This window comes from Perissodus microlepis, chromosome 22 (assembly GCF_051167445.1).
Source record: "Perissodus microlepis isolate ML-2025 ecotype Zambia chromosome 22, ASM5116744v1, whole genome shotgun sequence".
Lineage (NCBI taxonomy): Eukaryota > Metazoa > Chordata > Actinopteri > Cichliformes > Cichlidae > Perissodus > Perissodus microlepis.
Genome location: NC_140481.1, coordinates 21,638,511 through 21,662,169, shown reverse-complemented (window position 1 = coordinate 21,662,169; position 23,659 = coordinate 21,638,511). Strand labels below are relative to the sequence as shown.

The 23,659-nt window shown below is 40.2% G+C and overlaps 2 protein-coding genes across 2 annotated transcripts; both read left to right on the top strand.

The window, feature by feature from the left end:
- Nucleotides 1-1,149: 1,149 nt before the first annotated feature.
- Nucleotides 1,150-13,831, top strand: scamp3 (secretory carrier membrane protein 3). The gene is made up of 9 exons (XM_084919271.1): nt 1,150-1,564; nt 1,817-1,897; nt 6,748-6,867; nt 7,291-7,411; nt 9,141-9,269; nt 10,567-10,732; nt 10,869-10,970; nt 11,129-11,246; nt 12,951-13,831. Exons 1-9 carry the CDS (start codon nt 1,511-1,513, stop codon nt 13,098-13,100), a joined length of 1,041 nt encoding a protein of 346 aa, XP_084775397.1. The 5' UTR covers nt 1,150-1,510; the 3' UTR covers nt 13,101-13,831.
- A 98-nt stretch (nt 13,832-13,929) lies between these two features.
- On the top strand, nt 13,930-22,946 carry rnf115b (ring finger protein 115b). The gene is made up of 9 exons (XM_084919272.1): nt 13,930-14,941; nt 16,527-16,585; nt 16,729-16,789; nt 16,879-17,093; nt 18,423-18,491; nt 18,619-18,697; nt 18,862-18,955; nt 22,130-22,245; nt 22,385-22,946. The coding sequence occupies exons 1-9, from the start codon at nt 14,864-14,866 to the stop codon at nt 22,505-22,507; spliced, it is 894 nt and encodes a 297-aa protein (XP_084775398.1). The 5' UTR covers nt 13,930-14,863; the 3' UTR covers nt 22,508-22,946.
- Nucleotides 22,947-23,659: the final 713 nt, after the last annotated feature.

Below are 23,659 nucleotides of genomic sequence, written 5' to 3'. Positions count from 1 at the left end.
AAAGACTGACAAGACTTACCTGATAAAAACACACCTGTGAGTGTTTGACACAAAAATATATTTTTAGAGGTTTCTTACCACTTTAAAGAAAAGTAAACATGACTAACAATTATTTTAAATTATATTAAGTTAATAAACAATATGCAGCTCATTACCACAGGGGGGTCAAACCAGTATACATGATTAACCCCAGTTCTATTAAGATAGAGCAAGTCCAATGTTCTTTATTACTGATTTTTAGTACATTAACTCTTTTAAAAGTCAGACTAAGCTAATAATCCAACCTTTAACCCCTTTATATAGGGTGCTGTACCAGAAAGTATTATTAGTTACCATTTAAGGCCAGTCACTTTAACAAAGCTGCCCATTGTGTCACTGCATAGCGTAAACGGACATTTGATTGATTCCTAAGTGGATTTGACTTAAAGCCAACTTCAGGCTTTACTTCAGGCTGACCAGGTCTAACCAACATCACTAACCAGACTGCATAGACATGAAAAAAAGGAAGATGCAAATAAGTGTTAAATTAACAACACATTTTAATTTTTTCAAAATAAAAGAAGAACCTAAACTAATCATAGTGTATGCTGTCAGAAAATCACTGTAAGAGAGTGCATGAGAAAAGAGACGGTGTAAATTATGTTAAGTGCAAGAGACCAAACCAAGAAGCAACTGTCTTATGTAGTGTCCATTACTTTGGATGGATGATCCCAGGTATGTATTCTGTCCTCCACCTTTTCCAGCCTCTCTTCCACCCGCTTCCTACTCTGCCTGCAAATCGCACTGTCATCTGCAAACATCATACTCCACAAAGACTCCTGCCTGACTTCATCAGCCAACCTGTCCATCACCACTACAAACAAGAAGTGGCTCAGAGTCGATCCCTGATGTAATCCCACCCCCACTTTGAACCCATCCGCCACTCTTACCCCACACATTACCACTTTGATATAAACGAAAAAGGTAGGTCACTAGGAAACAGCTTTAGTTTGTCTGGCCCACTGAAGATCAACTCTTTGTGCCGGAGTTTCACCGCTTATTATCCAAACACAGGAGTACACTTAAACATAAACAAATATAATATATGCTATCCAGTGTACACCTGATTATCTCAGCCGCGACAGAACCCACGTGTTTCCGCTGCAGCAGCAGTCACATGGCCAGCTTTCGGCTGTTTACTTCCTGTACCGCGGATCCTTTTCCTCCCAGAAAAACTAACGGCTTCGCTCGGCCCACAGCCGCAAACCGGACACTGACAGCCGGCCCCGGATTAGAGAAAGCTCCGGTGAATACACCCATCGACCCGTGTGAAACCCAGAGCCGTGACAGTTGAGATGAGAGCCAGAGGGGCGGGGAGATAGTTTACCTCGATTAAAAACGAGCACACCCTGCCTGTTCTTTCGTTTTTGAAACGGAAACAAACGCAGGGATATTTTTTTCTTCTCTTTTTTTGCTCCAGCGCTGACATCAGCGAGTACGCGGTGGCTTCTTCAAGCTAGCCGCTAGTGAGATGTCAAAATACACGAGCTTCCCAGAACCGATGGAGGACCAAAACCCTTTCCAGGTGAGAGATGTTAGGCACAAAGCTAACGTCAGGGTAATGGATGGATGGATGGATGGGTGGGTGGATGAAAGTGGCTGGTGTTGGCTCCGTGTAATAGCAGGCGTGTTGTTGCTCATTGCTCATGTGACTTATTTCAGGGCCTGCCAGATCCTCCTCAGTGTTCGCCCACTTGTAGCTCTTATTAACAGCGAGCACATGAAAAAATGAGGATTTATTTATGCTGAATTACTCTGTCTTTGTCCTGTCTGCTAGGACCCTGCAGTGACTCAACACAGCAGCAACACAGGATATGCCACACTGGACCTTTACAACCCATTTGATAATACAACTGCGGTGAGCATTATGATATTTAACCATTTTTTTGTGCTTTTGTTTCAAAGAAGACAGAGATCCACTGTCTCTCCTGCTTCCTGTGTATTTTGAAGCATCTGGCTTCTGGTTTGCAGCAGGTTGACCAGCCTGAGTTGGTATCTTATATTTAAGAAAGCATGCTGGCACAGATAACCCCGAGCTCTGAGATGTTATCCTTAGGAAAGCGCAGTTGTTCTTGTGAATAATGGTTAATTTTATTCCTTTTTGTAAGTCGCTGCAGAGTCACTTTGATGTCCTCATAGTGAGGCCGTTCTGTTTCACTTCACTCTTTTTATTCAGTTTGAATCACTGGGCCTGGATTTGTGGTGATTCAGAGGTCTGAAAGCAGAAGGAGACCTCAGGATTATGTTGCGAAACTACTCACATGTTAACTGTTTATTACACACTATTAATTATACATTTTATTAACAATATTATAATATTACACAAGACTGAAGACTGTGTATCAGCTGATATTCTTCATATACAGTGCAGACAGTGTGTTAGAGGACACAGCTCGAGTCCGCTCAGCTCTAAATGAAGACGTTTACACACACTCGTCTTGGACATGATAATTTGGGGGCTTTTAATGATTTCTTTGAGTTGCTCTTTTTCCAGGGTAGAATGATTATACAGCATATATCCTTAATGACTTAAAAAAAAAAACAAGAATTGGGTACATAAGTTTGAATTTGTTTTTGGATTTTCTCTAATCCACAGGCTCAAATATGTACATACAGCTCCACTAATATTTGGTGAAATATTAGCGGAGCTACCTTTAAGCTTAGTCTTAAGACTAGGCTTAAAGGTAGCTGGCAAAAAGAATCTACTAGCTTAGTCAATCATGATCTCTAATGAGAAGTTAATAGGTTAATAGGTGTTGGCCCTGACAAGCTAAAAGAAACTGTTGGATCTTCAGGATCACATTAAAAGATTTAAGTATATTTGAGCCTGTATGGATGAGAGAAAATCTAAAATAATTCAAACTAGCGCACCCAATTCTTGTTTTTTTTAAAGTCATTAAATGTGTATGCTGTATAGTCATTCCACCCTGGAAAAAGAACAGTTTAAAAAAAACATTAAAAGACTTAAAATTTCATGAGATTAATGCCCAGGATGACTGTGTACGTCTGAGGACAACTGTATACAGCAGTCATCTCAAAGGACTTTATACTGTAAACTAAGAACCCAAGAATATTAGAGAGAGAACCCAAGTGATCAGCTGATTCTCTATGAGTAAGCATATGGTAACTGTGGGGGGGAAGGAACTCCTTTAATAGGAAGAGACCACCAGCAGAACCAGGCCCAGGGAGGGGCAGCCATTTATTGTGACTGTCTGTGGGGAGCACAGAGACTATCTGATGAAACGGTTTCTGTGTTACACCAAGCATCTCCGTTTCTGCTTTATATGTTTAGACTGATGTCTGTCAAACACACCTTTTGCCCTGTGAGATGCTGGGCCTTAACATTAGTGTTTAACAGTATGTGTGATACACTTCTCAGCTGCAGGTTTTGGAGTTTAGGGCTTTTTGTTGCTGGGAAACAGCTGAGGTCCTTGCTATATCACTAGGTTTTTGTTGCTAGGAAACACCTTGAGTTCATGAGTACTTCCTGCCTGTCTTTGATACTAGCAAACTCTGCAGCAACAGGAACTAAACTTGGACTTGTTTATATAGCACTTGTAGCAGAGCTCACAAGCTGCATACTTTCTCACAACAATATTTACAGTTGTATGTGGATTGCACCCTCGTGTAACCCTGATTATCCTGAAATGCAGAGCAGAAGCATTTCTGATAGAGAGGCATGGAAATCAGAGAATCCTGATTTGAAATCTGTGGGGGATTTTTGCAACAGTAAAGATGTGGTACAAGTGGAACTTCACAGGGTTAAAAAGGCTTCTAACCCTGAAGCAACCAAGTTGTTCTAGCAATTCAAATATCAGACTCTGGTAATTTATGAGTCGGTTATATATCATAGAGTATAACAGCATAATTATAACATTAAAATATAGATAAACTGGTGATTCTGTAACACTTACATCAATAATAATCATTTTTTAACTGTATACTCAATCAATTTTTAGACTGAAATAACTGAAGAATGTCAAAATAAGATTCCTAATTATGGAACATTTACAAATAAATTACAATAAAGTCTATATTGTTAAACGATGGGAAATAACCTCCCTTAAGCGTCCATGACATTTGGGTCACATTTGCCACACAGATGGGCCACTTCCTGCTTAATGTTGCAAACCCACACATATGAGTACACCGCTGGGGTCTTTTTGAGTCCATTTAAAAACTCTATTGTGAACCAAAGTGAGCAAATAAGTTCTTTTCATCGGATATGGTTTGATTTGTGTGGAAAAAAGCAGGAGTGGGATGTCACAGGGGTCCAACAAAAATAAATTAAATAAATTCCTATACAGTAGATTTCTGAGAAAAAATGTCTACTTTGATGATGGACTTTTCTACTTTTGGTCCAATTTTTACCTTTATCTGCAAATCTCCATGCAGGGAATGAGGAAGCTTAGATTTACTGAGATTAGCTGTGCACTTTCAAGTTTGAGAGTTCATAAATATGTAAAAAATAAAAAATAACATGTTCTGCAGCATCTTAGATGACAGGCTCTAACTTATGAATGGTGGTGAGGCAAATGTTGATCTTTTTACACAGACGTGTGGCTGCTTTTCTCGATTAGGAGCAGTACCCGCAGCATGACAAATTGTGCATGTAGTTCCTTCACAGACACTCCATTATAACGGCAGAACATGACAGACAGCAGCCACAGTAGGAATATTTCTAGGATTTGTTTTTTTTTTTAAGTCTCCTCTTACTCTGAATTTTACTTCTCTTTTATTTAGTTAAAGACAGGGAAATTTCTGATATTGTCATTGTTTGTACTGTTGACTGTTTCATGATGAAGTGCCAGAAATCGGAGGGTGGATGGAATTCCCCATGTGGAAACTTCAAAATAAAATACCTGTTTGGAATCTTAACTTTATTGTCCAGAAAAGCAATTCAAAGAAATGATTTAAACCAGAAATCCCAGGCATAGAAGACTGGTTAAACATCACCTTCTCCATGATACTACAGGTGGTTAAAGTTTAAGCAAACATGAGCATAATGAAGAGAATACATCACTTTAAAATGTTTCTCCTTAGTTAAACCCAGATTTATTATATTATCATACACATCTTTTATGTTAAAATAAATCACCCTGTTCTGGTACCTTTTGACACATTTTTTTCTACTTATAATAACAGAAAAATCACAGCATGCTGTAAAAACAAATTTAAGGGTTTGACTAACTGACTCTAAAGAATTACATTTTGAAAGTAAGGGGGGATGATGATGATAATGATAATGGCTTAAACCGGTGGGGCATAAAAGTCAAATGAGTGAAGCCACCATGAGCAGAGAAGGTTATTGCTCCCCAGGATATTGCTGTGTGTGGGGCTGGGCCATATCATAGCGTTTACGGTAATACCGGTATAATGTCGGGCAACGATAAAAAAAAAAAAAAGAAATATCGCGATAGAATATGGGTGAAACGCGCATGCGCAGTGCCTTTGTTTTCATACGCACATGGCGGAAAAAACGTGCCAGCGACGGAGAATGAGAAGGGCGAAAGCGGATCGTTGAATGAACTGGATGAACCAGAATTAGTTTGTAAAAATGCTTCAACTTCAGTGGTGTAGAACTGGTTTAGCTTTCGTCTATCAGATACACAACAAAGCACTATTTTTGGTAGCGCATGCTAGCGGGCCGTCGTTATTACCGTGTTTTTTGGAAAATACGGCACACTTAATCCTTAATCCTTTTATTCTGAAAATCGACAGTGCCCCTTATAATCCCGTGTGCCTTATGTATGAATTCTGGTTGTGTTTACTGACCTCGAAACGATTTTATATGGTACACGGCGCTCGAACATCTGTCAAATGTTTTAGTACGACTTTGCTAAGCTACGAAGCCGCACCGCTTGATGGATTGTCGGAGCATTACGGCTACCGTAGGCAGGAGCCTGGCGGAGTGATACGTACTGTGCTTCAACATAATATTACCGTATTGCGTGTGTATAATCTCTTTAAGTTTTGTGGATATTCTACATGGTTATGCTGAGGATATGTCGGCCAATTTCCACTGGAAATGCCTTTTGCTTAAACTGTCAGCAAGGAATTTGTATTTGCACTGTTAAATTTTTATGTAACTTTAATGCACATGAAAAACAGCTGCTTGTTTAAGTGAAAATACATTGATATTTTTTTGTTACACTAATAAAGTTGTGGAGTTGTAAAGTATTTTGTCTAGTGTCAATTATATCGTCAGTTATATCATTATCGCAAATTTTCAAATGTATATCATGATAAATATTTTCGGTCTGCTCTAGCTGTGTGTGTGATATGGGATAAAAGGCTTTTCGCTATTAGAACGAAGAGGTATAAATGCTGTTATCTGAAGCTTTGTGCTCAGAATTATCTAGAAAGATCAGCTCACAAAAAGTGGATTGATTTCCTTTAGTTTTTAGAAATGTTCAAGCTTGTGAACTTTGTCTCAAAAGTGCATAGCTGTTAATGATTGTTTAATAATCATGTGTTGTGAAGGGATTGTAAGATATTAGTTGTGGAGAGAAATGTCTTATTTTACTTTTTTGTATTGTTTTAAAATGTGTATGATCTGTATATGTTATACATTAATACTTTTAATTAATTAACAATTAATACTCTAATTCTTAGTTCTTTCGTTCGCTTGGAATCATGTTTTTGTGACCACATTTTTTCGTCTGACTGATGTATGATGTCAGTTTTTGTTTTTTAACCATGCTACAGCCTCCTCCACCATATGAAGCCACTCCTCCATCTGCACCTGCTCCATCTGCACCTGTGCAGACCCCGCCTAGCAGGACAACACCTACCGAGCCTCGCAACTATGGCTCCTACAACTCCCAGGTATACACCCTACAGTAAAGACCCTCTTCACTGTGATTTTGTATCAGCTTACCATCAGAATGTTCAGGGGCTGCTGGATGTATAAAACAGGATTGTACTAAAAGTTTTGTTAGATGCCCTTTAGTGCCATGTAAGTGTTTTTATGGCTATTAAAATGAAGCGTTGCACTAATTCCTGCTGTGTATATCTGAGTGCTGAATGCTTAAAAAGAAACCACAGAAATAATCAGCTTAATTTGCATGATTTCTTAATTCCACCAGCTTTGTGGATCTCACCACAGTTTTAGGAAGACCAGTCTGAATGACTCACTTGAACCAGTAATATACCTAAGCACAACCATTGGAGCAACTTTGGGACCTATATACATAATTATGCAGAATAACTTTGACATAGAGTTCTGATGCCTCATTCTTTCTGTGCTAGCCTGTTGTGAATGCTGCTACAGCAGAGCTGATGAAGAAGCAGGAGGAGCTGGAGAAGAAAGCCCAGGAGCTGGAGAGGAGAGAGCGGGAGCTTGCGGCACACAGCGTTGGACCAGGAGCCTGTAAGACATAGAGGGGATGATGGGATGGGGAGTTAATGTAGACAAGTGAGAGAACTTTAAACCTTTAGATCTATAAGATCCTCGTCCAACTTTATCTTTTATTTCTTACTGTGTACGGGAGTATTGAAAAATATGTTACATTTCAACATTTTAAGTTCCTCCTTTGATTTTCCAAGTTACAGTACCCTGGAGTTTACAGGGTTGGGTTTAGATTTGGCAGATTTTTAATCACAATTTTTTTTGCACCCACAGCTTCACAAATCAAAGAAGCCAGCCACATTAAATTTTTCAGAATCAGCTTTATTGATCAAGTATGTGCACAGATACAACGAATTGTGCTCCAGTTTTTTTTCTTTGCTTTGTGGAACTCAACAGAGTAGATAAACGGATAATAACAACATGAGTATAACACATTTCCAGGCTTATATGTGCAATGGAGCAGAGTACAGGATGCTGGATTCATTATGGAATTAAGGCTGGATAACTGGTCACTCTATATAAAGTATCTGGTGACAACACTAGCTAACCACCATCTGCTTCATAAAAGTGGGAGAAAAATCCAGCAGAACATCTAAGGCAGCTGATAGTAGCTGAAGTTCCCTCTGCACATAAAAAAAAAAGAACTGCCCTGAGGCACGACATTGTGCTGGTGTCAGGAGTAACAAAGGACATTGCAATGTTGGAGCTTACAGTACTCTTTTCAAGAAAAAGGGAGAGGATTGATGGCCTGGACAAGAATGGCCAGAAGCAAGGTGGGAGGGAAAAGTGTTTCCCTGTTGAGCTTGGGTGCAGAGGTTTCATGGGGCAGTCGTTCTGCAGGGCCTGCACTGTGGATGGCATCATAGGAGAGAAGAGGAGACTAGCCATTCGCAAGATCACTGAGGCCACAGAGAAAGCCTTAAAGTGGCGGTGGATGAAAGGGGGACCTAAAGTTTTGCACTGCTATAAAAAATATAGAAAAGTTACTTTGCTAATTAGTCTGCTGATCCACAGGAGGTCCAGTGAGAGGTGGTGATTGAATTTTGTCACGATATGACCAAAATTGTCAGAGCACTATTTTAGAGTTTGCACAAAAACAAGTACAAACCTCCTGTAATATAAATATGATAAGGTTTAATGGACTTAAATGAATCAAATCAAATCAAATGTATTTCTATCGCACATTTAAAAGCAACAAAGTTGACCAAAATGCTTCACAATTAGTTAAGAACAAGAGAAAACAATTTAAAAACAAATGCAGATAAATAAGATGAGGCAATGAGAAAGTATTAACATAAAAACAAAACAAATGTAGCAACCATAAAACAAGCCTGATGGTATTCAAACTGAACTAGAAATAAAAACCAATATAAAGAAGTGAGTTTTAAGACGCGATTTAAAAGAATAGACTGAAGTATAAATATATATCTGTCTGGCAAGTTATTCCAAAGTCTAGGCGCTGCAACTGCGAAGGCCCGATCTTCTTTTATGCTTCAGTTGAGACCTTGGTTGTACTGAGAGGATCTGGCTAGACTATCTCAGTTATGTTGAGGAGTTTGCTTAAATAACTGGGCGCCATATCATTTCAAACTTTGAAAGAAAGTAAAAGAATCTTAAAATCAATCCGATAATGAACAGGGAGTCAGCGTAAATTTGCTGAAACTGGAGTGATGTGTTTATACACAAATAAAGGAAATAAACTGATGACATCCCAGGAACACCAAAGTGTTTTGACTTTTTTCTTCTTCAGCCCGGCAGAATAACTGGCCCCCGCTGCCTTCCTTCTGCCCTGTGGGTCCCTGCTTCTATCAGGACATCAATGTGGAGATCAGCCAGCGGTTCCAGCGCACGGTCACCATCATGTACTACTTCTGGTTGTGTGAGTTCCTGCAACTTTTAACAGTTTATTATTAATTTGAGGCATCAGTGTTAGAATTTAACATCATAATGAAGTTTTTTTTAGCGTGAAGGGAATCTTGTTTTAACACTTAAGACTTCCTAGTTAGAGGCAGTAAACGCTAGCTCGTGCATGCGTGCCTCCTCCTGCACTGTCTGGCAGTAGAGCTTGAATATTTGTACAAAGACTCGCACTTCACTGTTAGATCGAAGACTCTGGGACACTTACACGGAGCGTCTGCACAACAACCAATACAGCTGGTTAAACTTGCACAAGTTCTCGTTTATTTCTTCACGGAGAAACTGTAGAATTTCTCCACACCTTGTCACTTAGATTAGGCCAGGAAAAAATGTAAGAGGAGGCTTTAATGTTTTCAGGGTTGTTTGCATGTCCACAAGTCTTTAGGGCATGAATGAAAGTTAAACCTGACACTTTGAAAGTGAGAGAGAAAGTGAATGTTGAAATGAAATTTGGACAACTGAGTTGTGCTGACAGATTTCTATAATGTACTACAGCTGCATGTTTTTGCCATCTGGAAAAACCGAGATGTACGGTTGAAATTCTTCTTCTTTTTCTCATATTAAGATATCTCAGGGATTAAATGTGTAGTTAAACTTCTTTACACTGACAGAATAATTAAACTGAACTGACCTGATTTGGTTTGGTCCGCTTGAAATCAAAGTGGGTATGATCAAAGTCAAATGTAGCATGTACGTTAATCAGCCGCAGCATTAAAACCGCTGCTAAGAGTCCTTGCATTGTGGCATTTATGTGCATGTGACTTTGGCTGGAAGGTACCATGTCTGACCCACAAAGTGCTTGCCCTGAAACCTGCAGGATCTACTTCAGACTCTCCTGCCATCTCTCCATACAGCCATCCATTTCTTAAGAGCGGATGCAGTTCAGTGTCACTGAGCTGTTACAGGGTGTATATCCTGTAAAAACAGCTTGTAACTGCTCGTATCATTAAAAATTATCATTTCGATTTTTGCAGAATTATCAGATTTTGAGGACGCCTGATCTGTAAAACTGTGAAGGTGTTATTAAGATTGCATTATGCAGTTCCTGTGTGAACATGCAAAGAACAGTGTAGAGCTATTTTAAAAACGGTCTGTCACACTCTGAAATCTTGACCAGGCAGCAGACAACAACAGATTTAGTGAAAATGGCATCATATTGCATCAGCCAGAGCCAAAAGGGAGAAGGATGGGTTTGGTTTTGATCCCTACGGTCAGGCTGCAGTTCTTTTCCTTTTTAGTCATAGCCTATCTATGTCTAGTCTGCACAGGCACACTGGTCTTCAACCTGATCTCTTCCCTGGCCCTGTTCTGCGTCAACCAGTCCGGTGGTGTTGGCGTTGGTCTCGGCCTCGCCATCCTGTGGGTCCTACTTTTCACGCCCTGCTCCTTTGTCTGCTGGTATCGACCCATGTACAAAGCCTTCAGGTGTGTACCTCCGTCTTGGTGAAGACGTTTTGAGTCGTTTTCCTTTTGGGTTTTTGCTCAGTACAGTCGCAAAAATTACACTGAGTTGTTAGTTACTGTGCAGTCACCTTAGTAATTATATTGTTCCCTCTTCTAGGAGTGACAGCTCTTTCAACTTCTTTGCCTTCTTCTTCGTTTTCTTTGCCCAAGTGATCGTCTTTATCATCATGACCATCGGCATCCCTGGATGGGGGTTCAGGTAAGGTTCCTAAACAAATATCTCTGTGTTAGCCCAGTCGAAAACCTCCTAGCAACCACCAGTTACTTGTGAAATATTTATATTTCCTGACTATTTCCTATTTTCACAGTATGCGTCCTTGTATATTTGATCTTTGTGTGTCTCTCTCTGTCCTTCAGTGGTTGGATTGTGAGCCTTTCAGCTCTGAGCCCCCACGTCGGTGTCGGTGTGATCATGATGATCAATGCCGCTCTCTTTACTGCAGAAACTGTTATGGGGGTCATCATGCTGAAAAGGGTACATTTGTTCATATTTTCATGTCTCATAAAGAACTTCAAATCAAGGCTCTTATTTTTATCAGCAGATGTTCAGATTTGTCGTTGGAACAAAAGCACAGGATTGTTCCGCACACTGAGTCAGGGTATTAGCATAGCGGTGAGTTATTTATATCTTTTTATATGTGATTATATCAGGATAAAGTGTTTTAATGCCACAGCATCTTGGTTTCTGAAAGCAGAAACTAGGGCTGTTCGATATAACGATATATATATCAGATGATGATATAAAAACGTCTATCGTTTCATTTTACGCTATCGTTTGTTTCGTGGTATCGCAAAATAAGCTGTTTACGGCAATATTTTTTCATTGTTTTGATGGTCACTGTAGTGGCTATATTCATTTCTTAAAGTTCTCTCTTTCTCTTATATTTAATATAACCACACTACAGACGGACAAGCGACTGTTTTTATGCGTTGTCGTTAGCAACAACGACAGTAAAACCATCGCGTGTCCGCTTGTTTATTTTCCACCTAAACATTTCACATTAAAGCTCAAGATCCTGTTGAGACTTTTCAAAATAAACTGAATCACATGAAAGATGCAGAGTATTTACCGATGAGAAGCAAAAAAGAGCCGCTAGGTGCTAAAAAATAAACCTTAGACTCAAACGTCAGAACAGGCTTTTCCCCGCAGCACGCCATGTAATAAATACTCACAACAAAAGCGGCGGCCGTTACAACTTATGTCTAAAAATGTATCGTTTCATACATCGGTTAAAACACTCGACTCCAGGTACACGATGCCCAGCTGGAAACACTTCACAAAAGTCGAAAATGTGCAATTTTTGTGATTTATATCGTTATCAGGACGATAGATGTCTTATATCGGGATATGAGATTTTGGTCATATCGCACAGCCCTAGCAGAAAGTGTCTTGCACAAAACCAGGATTTTGTTGTAGTGCATAAGAAAACAACTGAGAGTTTCAGTGTTAGGGCATTACTTTCATTTTTGAACTCTAATAGACAAACTTAGCATGACTCCCAGTTCAAAATAACCCTTATTTGTCATATACTGGGCTGGGCTTCTGTGCAGCAGCTAGACCGGAATAGCTGAGATCACCGTTTTAGGGATATCCCTTCCCTGTGACATCACAAACATGCTAAAGTTCGAGCTTTTAGCTCACAGGGATTAATTGCACATACACCACGATGTGAAAACTTTGGATATGTTTACTATGAGAATCTTTCACTGTAACAGTATATAGGACAGAAAATAAGGAGATGCACAACAGGTCAACAATCAGCCTTTTAAACACTCAGTGGACAGCACACTTCACCTGAGCCAGGGTCTGTGCATCTTTCTAGGGAAAATATGAAAGTCTTACAACTTCACTATTTGAAATGTTGAAAATGTCACATGAATATCCATTCAAACAAAATAGATTGTATGCTTTATGCTTGTAAAGCTAAAAATTAAGTGGGTTGAATTTGAGTAGGAAAGTCAAAGGTGTAGAGCAAGAACAAGCTTCAAGTAAACACAGTCCTCTCACCACGTAGACCAGGTGGTCCATCTACCGCGAAGCATTCAGTAGATAAAGAGCCTGAAGAATAGCCACAATATCAGGTTGTGGGTATCGTTTTCACCCTCACAGCGTGCATAATAAGATGATGAATTGCTGCAAGGATCAGGTGTCAGCGTACTCTTGTCTTTCCCGCTCCAGATCCACAGTCTGTACAGGCAAACCGATGCCAGCTTTCAGAAGGCCCAGGCTGAGTTTGCCACTGGAGTCATGTCCAATCAGGCGGTACGCCAGGCTACTGCCAACGCCGCTGCCAACGCTGCCCAGGGGGTCTTCACCGCTCCTCGATAGAGAGAACGAACAGAGACGGTTGGATAAGACGAGGAGGAGGAGGGGAGCTTTGAGCTTGATGGTGGTTCAGTTTGGTATTCATTTCCCCACAGGTGATTAGAATTTGATGGAGGGAAGTGGAGTCTATATAATTACCCCCTACTTAATTTCAGAGCACGTGCATGAGACAGATGTGGGGTTATCCAATTTCCTATGACGTACAGGAAAAGTTACCTATATTAAACCAAAACAGGAATTGACACATTGTAAGTGTTGATTCAAGAAAAAGAAAGATGGAAAATATAATAAAACAAGAAGATGCTGTATGAATTTATATGAAAAGTGATGCTTCAGTGAATAGAGGGACGATGCTTTTACTATGAAATGACAGCTGTGTGCCAAGTTGGATTCTGCTAGCCTTGACATTTTCCACATTTACAGTTAAAATGCAAAGTGTAAGACTGGGGCTGAACACAGAAATGTTGCCATTGCTACATTTGATCCGTAACTAATTTGCTCAACTTTAGCCAGCACTACTTTTTTTGTAGCTTAAGTGCAAACTAACCAGTTTGTTTTGTTATTATGCCAAACGAGAATGCCCGTTTACTGTATTGCCAAAACCTTTCATACTGTAATGATGATGAACATGTGTTGGTTTGGTTCTGGTATCTGTCACTGTTCTTTCAGTACTGCTTGTGAATATCATGACTGTGTCACTGTCCTGGTTTTATTAAAATATATTGTCATGCTTTCACAGTCTACTGCTGCTGTTATTCCCTCATCCTGTTGGAACGATAATAATAATGATGATCACCTGCATTTTAATAGTGGAAGATCCAACCTTAAGCAGGTTCCGGGCTTCACTGTCAGTAACTGACCTTTCATACAACCATTAACCTTCTAACTTTATTAGATTTATCCCCTAATAAGTGGGCCAGAAACGACCTGGCAGAGGGTTCAGTCTGGCCCACTGGATTGGATTACAAAGTGTGAAAATATTTAATCTAGACAAGCTGTTATCAACATAAAGAAAGAGAAACTGAATTTTAATCATATACATAATATAAAGGATGGACATAGGCAATGTGATGTCACTCACTGGTTAGTGAACTCCTGTTCTGAAGCCTCTAGCTGACACTTTTAAACCTCTGGTCACTGAGGTGTAAACCCACAAGCAGCTTCTATTCAGTATCATCTTAAACTAGCAGTTCAGCCCATAAAATCAATTCAACAAGGTGCTGAAAACATTCCTCACAGATTTGCTTCACGTCCATGATCAAGAAACAAGAAATATTTCTGCCTATACTTGTACTACTTTGTTACTCTTTAGAATTTCAGACTGTGTGATCCACGAATTAAAAGGAGTGAGACAGTTTTACACCAAAAATTTAGGGCCTTTTTTTTCTTAAGAGAGAAGCGTCTCTGGCGACACCCAACAAACTGAAAGGAAACTACATCCTTGGTGTCATGCTTACAACTTGTTGCTTAAATTTAAGCTCGGGTGGCTGCAACTTGATCTTTGCGGCTGCCACCAGAGGAAGATCGAGTCCGCCGGTTACGTATTTTTCTAAACACGTTTATTATTGGCATAACCAGTCTAGAGAAACCCTTCATGCGTTTTGCTTATCAAAACGTCAGTGTGAAGATTGTGTCCTCTCAAAAAGGTCTTAGTTTGGTTTTGGGACACATCAACACCCTCCTGGATCGCTCTAATCCGTCTGACAGCCGTCTGAGACTTTTATGGGCTGCCACAGCTACGTCAGGGACTGCGCTTCACCGTGAAGATGGCGGAGGCTGGGGATACGCCACAAGTCCGGTTTTTCTGTCACTGCTGTAAATGTGAAACAAACCCCAAACTCCCGGTGAGTTGCTTTGGAGAGTGTTTTTGCTCCACACGTGCTGGCCTGAGCATCACCCACGATTTCTCCTCCCGGAGGGTGTGGAATTAATATTAACCGATTCTTCAAACCGATTTAACTGATTGATTAGTAACTATTATCTCCAAAACCTATAATAATTGGAACCCTTAAAGCACACATGGGGCTATGGCGGCCAGTCTTTGGCTTTTCGTGTGCACACAGCGAGTACTGAAGTCTTATTAGAGCGGGTGAGGGAGTAAAATGTGGCCATTCACGTTGCCATATTTAGAAGCGCCACTGTTGGCCACTTTGTGTCTAGTTGTCTCCCGTCAGCTGTGTGCAAGAGACGTCAGAGGGGCGTGTAGGTGTCGCCACATTTACCACCAGGATTTAAAAAATAGTTCTCCATTGCTGTTTAATGACACACATTCAGCTTGATGTGGCGGACTGAAAGGTTGAACTTCGTTTACTTTGAGTCAGTTTCTCTTGGAGGTAAAACGGAGAGCGCACAGTGGAGCGCATTTGTTGCGCAGCGTAATTACGCACTGTAATGTGACGCAGAACGAAAACGCACGTTAGCAGGATTTCAGGAATACGCCCGACTTTCTGTTGTTATTCCTTTCGGTTTGAGGGTGTCCCTAAAGTAATACTTTATTTATTAAATCAACGTCTAAATGATTGGATGTTCACAATACCAGCAAACAAAATTCTAAAGTAAATACTGAATCCTTTCTTTTATTGTATATATCTGTTAAAATCGATATAAAGGTCTGTGCTTATATAACCTGTTGTGCTCATTTTGAGCTCTTACTACAAACTAGGCTGATGCATTCACACGCACATTCATACAAGCACTCTTTTCGATGCCTAAGCGCTTTTTGCCTAATATTCACATACACACTTGCACTCCAATGAATGCATCCGGGTTCAATATCTTGCCCAAGGATACTTTGACATTCAGACTAAGGAAAATCAAACCAACAACTTTCAGAATAGTAGACAAACCCGATCTACCTCCTGACACTCAGGAAGAGGGTATATTTTTTTAAACATAGTCTGAAAATACTTCAAACAGACTATCTAATTCAGTATTGAACTGCAAAGTTCCTCCCAGGTCAACCCTGCCAAACAGCATGTGGCTTTCTTATAGTGGCTGCTTGGCATTGTGCTTTTAAAGTTGTGTTTTCAGTTATAAACACTGAAAAGTCAATCACAATGCTGCAGCTCTGGTATCTTAAACAATAGAGACAGTGAGTATGCACAACATATGACCACACTATGACCACTCCTGGATGGTAAAGCATATTGAAGCCCATCTTTGTGGCTGTATTGAGACTGACACTGTCTACACTACAGTGAAGAGAGAGGAAACTTGACTGGCCTACGCAGATCACCTCCAGAATAAAAACCAGGACGTCGGCTGTGTGCCAAAAATTTGTATTCAACTCCAGCCCAATCCCTGCAGCCAGCCTCTAAAATTTTGCGGACAGGCTTGCCTGAGGATTAGCAGATTAATGCCTGTACTTATGAAATGAAATGGCAGTGACAGTAAACAAGCTTATTATAAAAAAGCTTTTCTGTCTTTGAGGATTTCGTATGCCCCAGATGTGACTCTGGCTTCATTGAGGAAGTAACAGAAGACTCCAGGTATGGCTTTCTCTGATTTTTAAAAAAAAAAAAAAAGGAACACGTGAAAGCATTTTAAATATACCTCGTTAAAGAATGATAATGAGTGAAGCATGTATGAATTTTCCATTTAACACCACTGACAGATTTTCTTTACTGTCTAGTCTCCTGCAGACCAGCAGAGCATCTGTTCCCAGTGAAGATTCAAACTCACTGCTCTCAGAAGTACGTCCTAACAAATGGCATTTTAATAGGAACACTCCTCTTTCTCTAAAGCTTTGTTTGACACATTGCTTCTCTGGTCTCTCGCCAAGTTATGGCAGCTGCTGTTTATGGAGCGCTCTGCTCTGCTGTCGCATCCGCCCTCCTCCGAGTCCGACCCTGATGGCGGTGAGCAGGGATCTGCTGGTCAGAGCCGTCTTCTTCCAGCATCACCGGGCCCTGCTGAGGCCACAGAACCAGAGTCTCCTTCCAACCCGGAGCAAGAGACACCGTCTAGGACCTTCGAACAAAGGCCTGCAGTTGAAGGGTGTGTGAACATGGTATACAGAAACATGACCGCAAGGGTGCTGTGTTACCGATACAGAAACAACAGCCAAAGAGAAATGAAAACCAAGATCAATAACAAGACCAAAACTTACTTTAATATCATCCATATACTACCAGTTTCAAACTACGTTTGTTTAAATCTGTGAACAACCTCATTACAGGTTCAAATTTGTGAAAATATACTGACCTTTACCTTCCAATTCACAGGTAATATTTTAATTTCTTATATTTGTGAAGTTTTCACATGTAAGGATACCTCAGTAATGATTTAATATTTCCAGTGATAAACACAGACTCCCAAATGAAACAGATATAACCGCTGTGATTTTGGTCTCTGCATTTTGAATCCAATCCCAGTTTTGTGCAGCCAGAAGTGACCGTGTTTAGATGAGAGAGTGAAGTGCTCATCGACCGACGCTGCAGATATAGTCCACTAATTACTGCATAGTGTAATGGTTTACACTTTTTCTTGGCAAGTGAAAGGTTGGTGGTTCAATTACAGCTGGAGATACAAATCTCTCAAACGTCCAGAGCTAACCACTGTGGTGAGCTCTTGTGAAAAAGCTGCAGCTTAGTCGCTTTCAGTGCTGCATACTAATAAAATACTATTTTGAAGGGCAACACTATCCACAGAAGCCAAAACCAGTTTCTCTATCAGGCTGTAAGCATTCTTTTCAGTGTTGTAAAGTTTGAAATTAAAATATGGGAGTCTGTGGGGACTGACTTGATTTTGGAGTCAAGTGGCCATTAGAGGAATTGCAGCTTTTGGTATTTTCACACTGACTTCATTGTTCAGCCCCTTGGACAGCATGAGCAAAGGGTGGATCTTACTGAAAACCCACGGGACACTCCCCACTCACTGAGTAGTGACTTACCAATCACACAGAAGGCACACCCTAAAGCATACCTTGCTTTTTGTCCTCAATTTTGAGTCATATTGGGTTGATAAAAAAAATCACTTTGTATTCAGTAAGACATGAAAATAGCAAATGAGATCATAAACTCATCAGAAAAGTACTTTCTGAAAACTTTTTAAAGCTGGAAACATTCATCCTTTATATACAGTCTATGCTTTTAATCATTATCCTTCCCTTTACACATGCATGCAGTCAAAAACAGTTCAGTATCAGACTAAGTGTATATTGGATGATACGTACTATAGAGAACAGCTTTATACATCAGTTGATGTTTAAAGCTGTTGACTTTACTAAGTCCAACTAAAATAAAGTGACTGTATGATCTGAAGCTGTGAAAATACAGTAAAGCCTGGTTTAAGCACTCTAAAGCTGTCCGTTTCTGCTCATTTAAGGATGGTGCAGCAGTTCTTGGCTGGCCTGTTTGCCAACAACGGAAACCCCGGCGCTGCACCAGCTGCACTGTAAACGGTTTTAATTTTAGATTTCACATCACTTGCTCTTGAATTAATCTAACGTTGTGTGACAACCGCCCCCTCTCTCACGCGCCCTCTTGTTTTGTTCTGCTCTCCCTTTTGGTTCGTTTCTCAGATCCAGCATGCTTCAGTTGTACTCAAACCCTGGAGATTATGCGTGGGGTCAGAGCGGTCTTGACTCTGTCATCACGGAGGTCAGTGACACCAGAGCTAGTGTCTATGAAGCGCTGCGCTAGCATCGTTACTTCATTGTTTTCTTTTATTGAAACACTCACATAAAATCATTTGCACACAATTCTCCATTCATCTGTTCACCTATTTGTAGTCGTACCACTCATTTCTCTTCCTACTCACACAGTTATTAGGACAGTTGGAGAACACAGGTCCACCCCCAGCAGAAAAGGAGATGATCTCATCCCTGCCAACCGTTTGCATCTCTCAAGAACAGACAGGTGGGAATTCCAGTATGGCACATGTACACCGGATCACATGATCTCTGCAGTACAGCTCAGTAGCTTTTTAAAAAATTTTGACATATGACATTGGAGTTTGCATAAGATACACATACAGTCCTTCTGCATTTCTTTTACTTTTGATATTTTCTGCCCTTCCTCCTCTTTCCTCACTCCGTAATTACTTCTTTACTTTCCTTGTTCTGAGGATTAAATGGTTTAAGTTGAAGAAAGGAAGAATGTTGCACAGAGCTGAGTTGAGACAGGCCCTGGGTGGTAGGGAAGAGTTACCAGATGACTGGGAAAGTACAGCTGAAGTGGTGAGGGAACCCGCCGAAAAAGTGTATCCTCTAGACCAGGTGTGTCAAACATGAAGCCCGGAGACCAGAATCGGCCCGGTCAAGATAAATGTGCCATAGAGATCCAGCCCACTGGACGACTCTGGAAAATGTGAAAGCGTGCAGAAGTGATTTTGAATGTTTAACTGTATTTTCATAAGTTTTACACCTTTTCTAATAATAAAGACCTCCCCACACTACACCAAAGTAATTAAGTAATGGATAAACAGTTAAATCACAGTGGAAAAACAGAAAGCGGTTTCTTTTAATCTTCTATAGAAGTGTCTGACTTTTTTTCTCTAAATTAACCAAAACTTTATACTTTAAACTACCAAAACTTTTTTATCATTTAGTTTTACTGGTCCGGTTAACTTAAACTCAAACTGGGCTGTATGTGGCCCATGGCGTTTGATATCCCTGCTCTAGACACAGGAAAGAAGACTAGAAGACTTGGTGGTAGAATGAATGAAGAAGTAAAGTGCAGTATTTGAAGAAAAAGTGGGATAGTCAGGGAGATTATGAAAGTTTGGAGGCTCGGCATACAGCAAAGAGAGAATAAGATAAGATAAGATAACCTTTATTAGTCCCACACATGGGAAATTTGTTTTGTTACGGCAGAAAGTGGACAGTGCAAAGTTACATGGGATACGGGGAATGGGATACGAATAAGATACTGTACACAATAGAATAGAGTAAAATAAAATACTATATACAATAGAATAAAATAGAATACAACTACAAATAGAAGTGGAAAACGCAAAGGGAAAAAGCTTACAGTGAGTTGTATATAAAGCTGGACACTAAGGAAGGAGAGAAGGACATGCTTTCCTCAAGATGGAAAGGATGTGCAGCAGGTTAGGGTGATCAAGAATAGAAATGGTAATGGCTGATGAATATAGTCAAGGATGAAATTAAGACTTTGAAGAGCTGATGAATGAAGAAAATGAGAAGATTAAAATGGTGGTTTGTCCAGATTACATACCTGTGAAGGTATGGAGACGTCTAGGAGAGAGGGCAGTAGACTTTTTAACCAGATTGTTTAACACAGTTTTGGAAAGTGAGAGAATGCTGGAGGAACGGAGAAGTGTACTGCTAAGTGATTTTTAAAGAAAAAGTCATGAGATGGTGATGTAGTAACTACAGAGTGATAAAGCTGAAGAAACGTACTATGAAGATACAGGAAAGAGTTGTTGAAGTTAGGGCAAGAAGAAAACTGTTGATCAGTGAGCAGCAGTATGGGTTCATGCTGAGGAAGGGCACTGCACATGTGATATTTGCTTTGAGAGTGTTTATTAGGAAATACAGAGAAGGTCTACATGGGTGTAGATAAGATACCAATAGAGGAAATGTGGTACTGCATGAGGAAGTCAGGAGTGGCAGAGAAGTACATAAGGGTGGTGCAGGACTTTTATGAGGACAATGAGACAGTAGTGAGGTATGCAGTAGAAGTGACAGATGGATTCAAGATGGGGTGGGATTACATCAGGGAGCACCACTGAGCCCCTTCTTGTTTACAGTGGTGATGAACAGGCTGGCTGATGAGGCCAGGAAGGAGTCTCTATGGACTATGACGCTCACAGACGACACTGTGAGAGTAGAGAGGCCAGGGAGCAGGTGGAGGTATGATCTGGAGAGAAGATGAATGAAAGTCAGTTGAAGGAAGCAGGTGGGACAAGTGTCAGGGATTTATTTACAGAACAATAGCAGTAAGAGTGAAAGGGTAAGGTTGTGAGACCTGCTGTGATATATGGTTTGGAGACAGTGATAAAAATACAGGAGGCAGATTTGTGGATGTCTCAGATTTGACGATGCTTAGATTTTTGTTAGGAGTGACCAGCATGGGCCAGATTAGAAATGAGTACATCAGAGGGAGGCTCAGGTTAGGATAGTGGATATAATTGGACAAAGGATGCTTAAGATGGAGCTGCTATGCAGGAGGAAAAGAAAAAGACTACAGAGAAGATTCATGGATACAGTGAAGGACATGCAGAGGGTTGGTGTAACAGAAGAGGGAGCTAAGGATAGGGTGAAATGGAGGCAGATGATCCTCTGTGGTGACCCCTAATGAGAGCAGCTGGAAGATGAAGACTTAAATTTCTTTGTTGTGTCTTTCTTGTAATACTCCTACCAGTAATTATTTTACCTTTCATAGGTTTCCTCATGCTGTCTTTTCCTCTTATTTTTGTTTTTCTCACGTTCCTTGCCTCCTCATAGCATTTATTTATTCTTTCACTATTCCTACATTTCCTTTCCTCTTCCTCTTATCACCATCATCCTATATCTATTTTCCCTCTCCTATATTTTCCTCCCTCTTTTATCTTTCCTTTCCTTTAGCTATGTTCCCTTTACGCCTGCTGTGTTTCTGTAATTTATATCTAGCTCCTCTTCCTTCTTATTTCCCCGTTTTCTTTCTGTCGTCTATGTTTTCTTTTCTCCTCTCACTGTGCTTACTCCCTGTCCATTGCAGTTATTTTACTTTTCCTTATTTATGTCCTTGTAGCTTTACTTTCCTTCTCCTGTATTATTTATCTCCTTCCATCTTTCCTTCCCTCATCATATTTCTTTCCTACCTCTTACGTTCCTCTCCCTACTTTTATCTTCTTTATACTGCCCATTATCCTTTCCACTAATCTTTCCTTGTTTCATCTTTGTTGTTAAAAGAGACCACTTAATATTATGTATTGAGAACTATGTTATAAATCATATTAAGTATATAGTCTGTACCACCTTGTTACACTGTAATAGTCTACAGACCTGTCTAATAACTGGATTTTTTTGGTTTTGTCTTCTTCCACATACTCGTTCATACTTTTTCCTTCCATTTCTTCCCTGTTAGATTGCAGACTGGAGTGTCCGGTTTGCAGGGAAGAATATTCATTAGGGGAAACTGTAAGGAAGCTTCCCTGCCTTCATTACTTCCACAGTGAATGTATAGTGCCGTGGCTGGAGCTGGTAAGGCTGCGGTCAGTGGGTTTGAGGGGTTTAAAGGTCTGGTAATAAAAATAAAAGATTTCCCAGGTTGTAGCATGCTATAAAGAGTGTTGTGTCACATAGTTTCTGCTGATTAACAAGAGTTTTTCTACTCTCAAAGCACGACACTTGCCCCGTGTGCCGCAAAAGCCTTGATGGCGTCGACAACAGCCTCCCGCCCACATCGGAACCCGCAGAAGCCCGCTCCCTCAGGACAGAGCAACAGGAGAGGCAGGCGATCTGAGAAACGTGAAGACAACTCTACTTCATTTTACTGTTTTCAGGAGTCACGCCTCCCATGTCGGAAATTTTGCTCCCCACATCAGCTGCTTTTAAATAAAACAGATATGTCAGAGTCATAATTTGCAGCTTTAACTCTCACTTGGTTCATGCATCTCTGCTTAAGGAACTTCTACTCCAGCATAGTTACCATTTTATGCTACATCTGAGAGTTTGCTGACAAAATTCAGAGGTGATGTGTCCTCCTTGTTACGCTGCACTCTTAGGTGGTTTTCCGAATGACTGATTTTGATGTCATGAACTAATCCCCACTGAGCTATCTGTGGCTGTCAAAGAGGAACTCACAGAATTATGCATTATTCTCTTGGTAAGAGAGTTTCTTAATGCAGTATATTGTTGACCTTTTACCTGTGTACAGCCATTATTAAAGCCCAACCCAGTGATCTTTACTGTCCTCTGTCTTTTCTCCCTAACATATCTGAGATTTAGAAGCAGATATTAACCAGTCACTTAGAAAAACATAGTGTTTCCCAAACTTTCTAAGCCAAAAACTGTTCATTCTACAGAGCCCACAGTTTTTATAAAAACGTAACAATAAAAAAGGTCCGTGTTCAATTTTATTTAAGGGCAGCGTAATGGCATCAGCAAGATACGCTTTCTTTATTTTCCCTTAAAAAAGAAGAAGAAGAAGATTCATTTATCTTGGTTTCAGTTCACATTTTCAACTGGTTATGTGCACAGCAACACTGGGGCCTGCCCCACAGCTCAAAAACCACTGGATTAAGATATAATTATGTGCATATCTGCCAGTTCTATTTGTCTCTTTTGCATTTTGTGGTCAGTAACTGCTCGATGACATTTTTTGTCCATTTGAAACCTCTGTATGCTTTAACAGGAATTCATACCAAAAACAAACAAAAAACCCCCACATAGCTCTTCTTCAGAAAATAGTCACATTATATAGTCAAACTGCTCGTCTAAGATATCAATCTATTAGTGTATGACAGCAGAGGAATTGTCACACCTTTTATGAATTAATATGACTCATTTATTAAGCAAAAATTATGAGCATTCACTTGTTTCAGACCCCAAATGTTATCTAAGCTGCTTTTTCCCTGCTTTATATCGTTTCAAACAGCAGCGATCAGTTAACTGA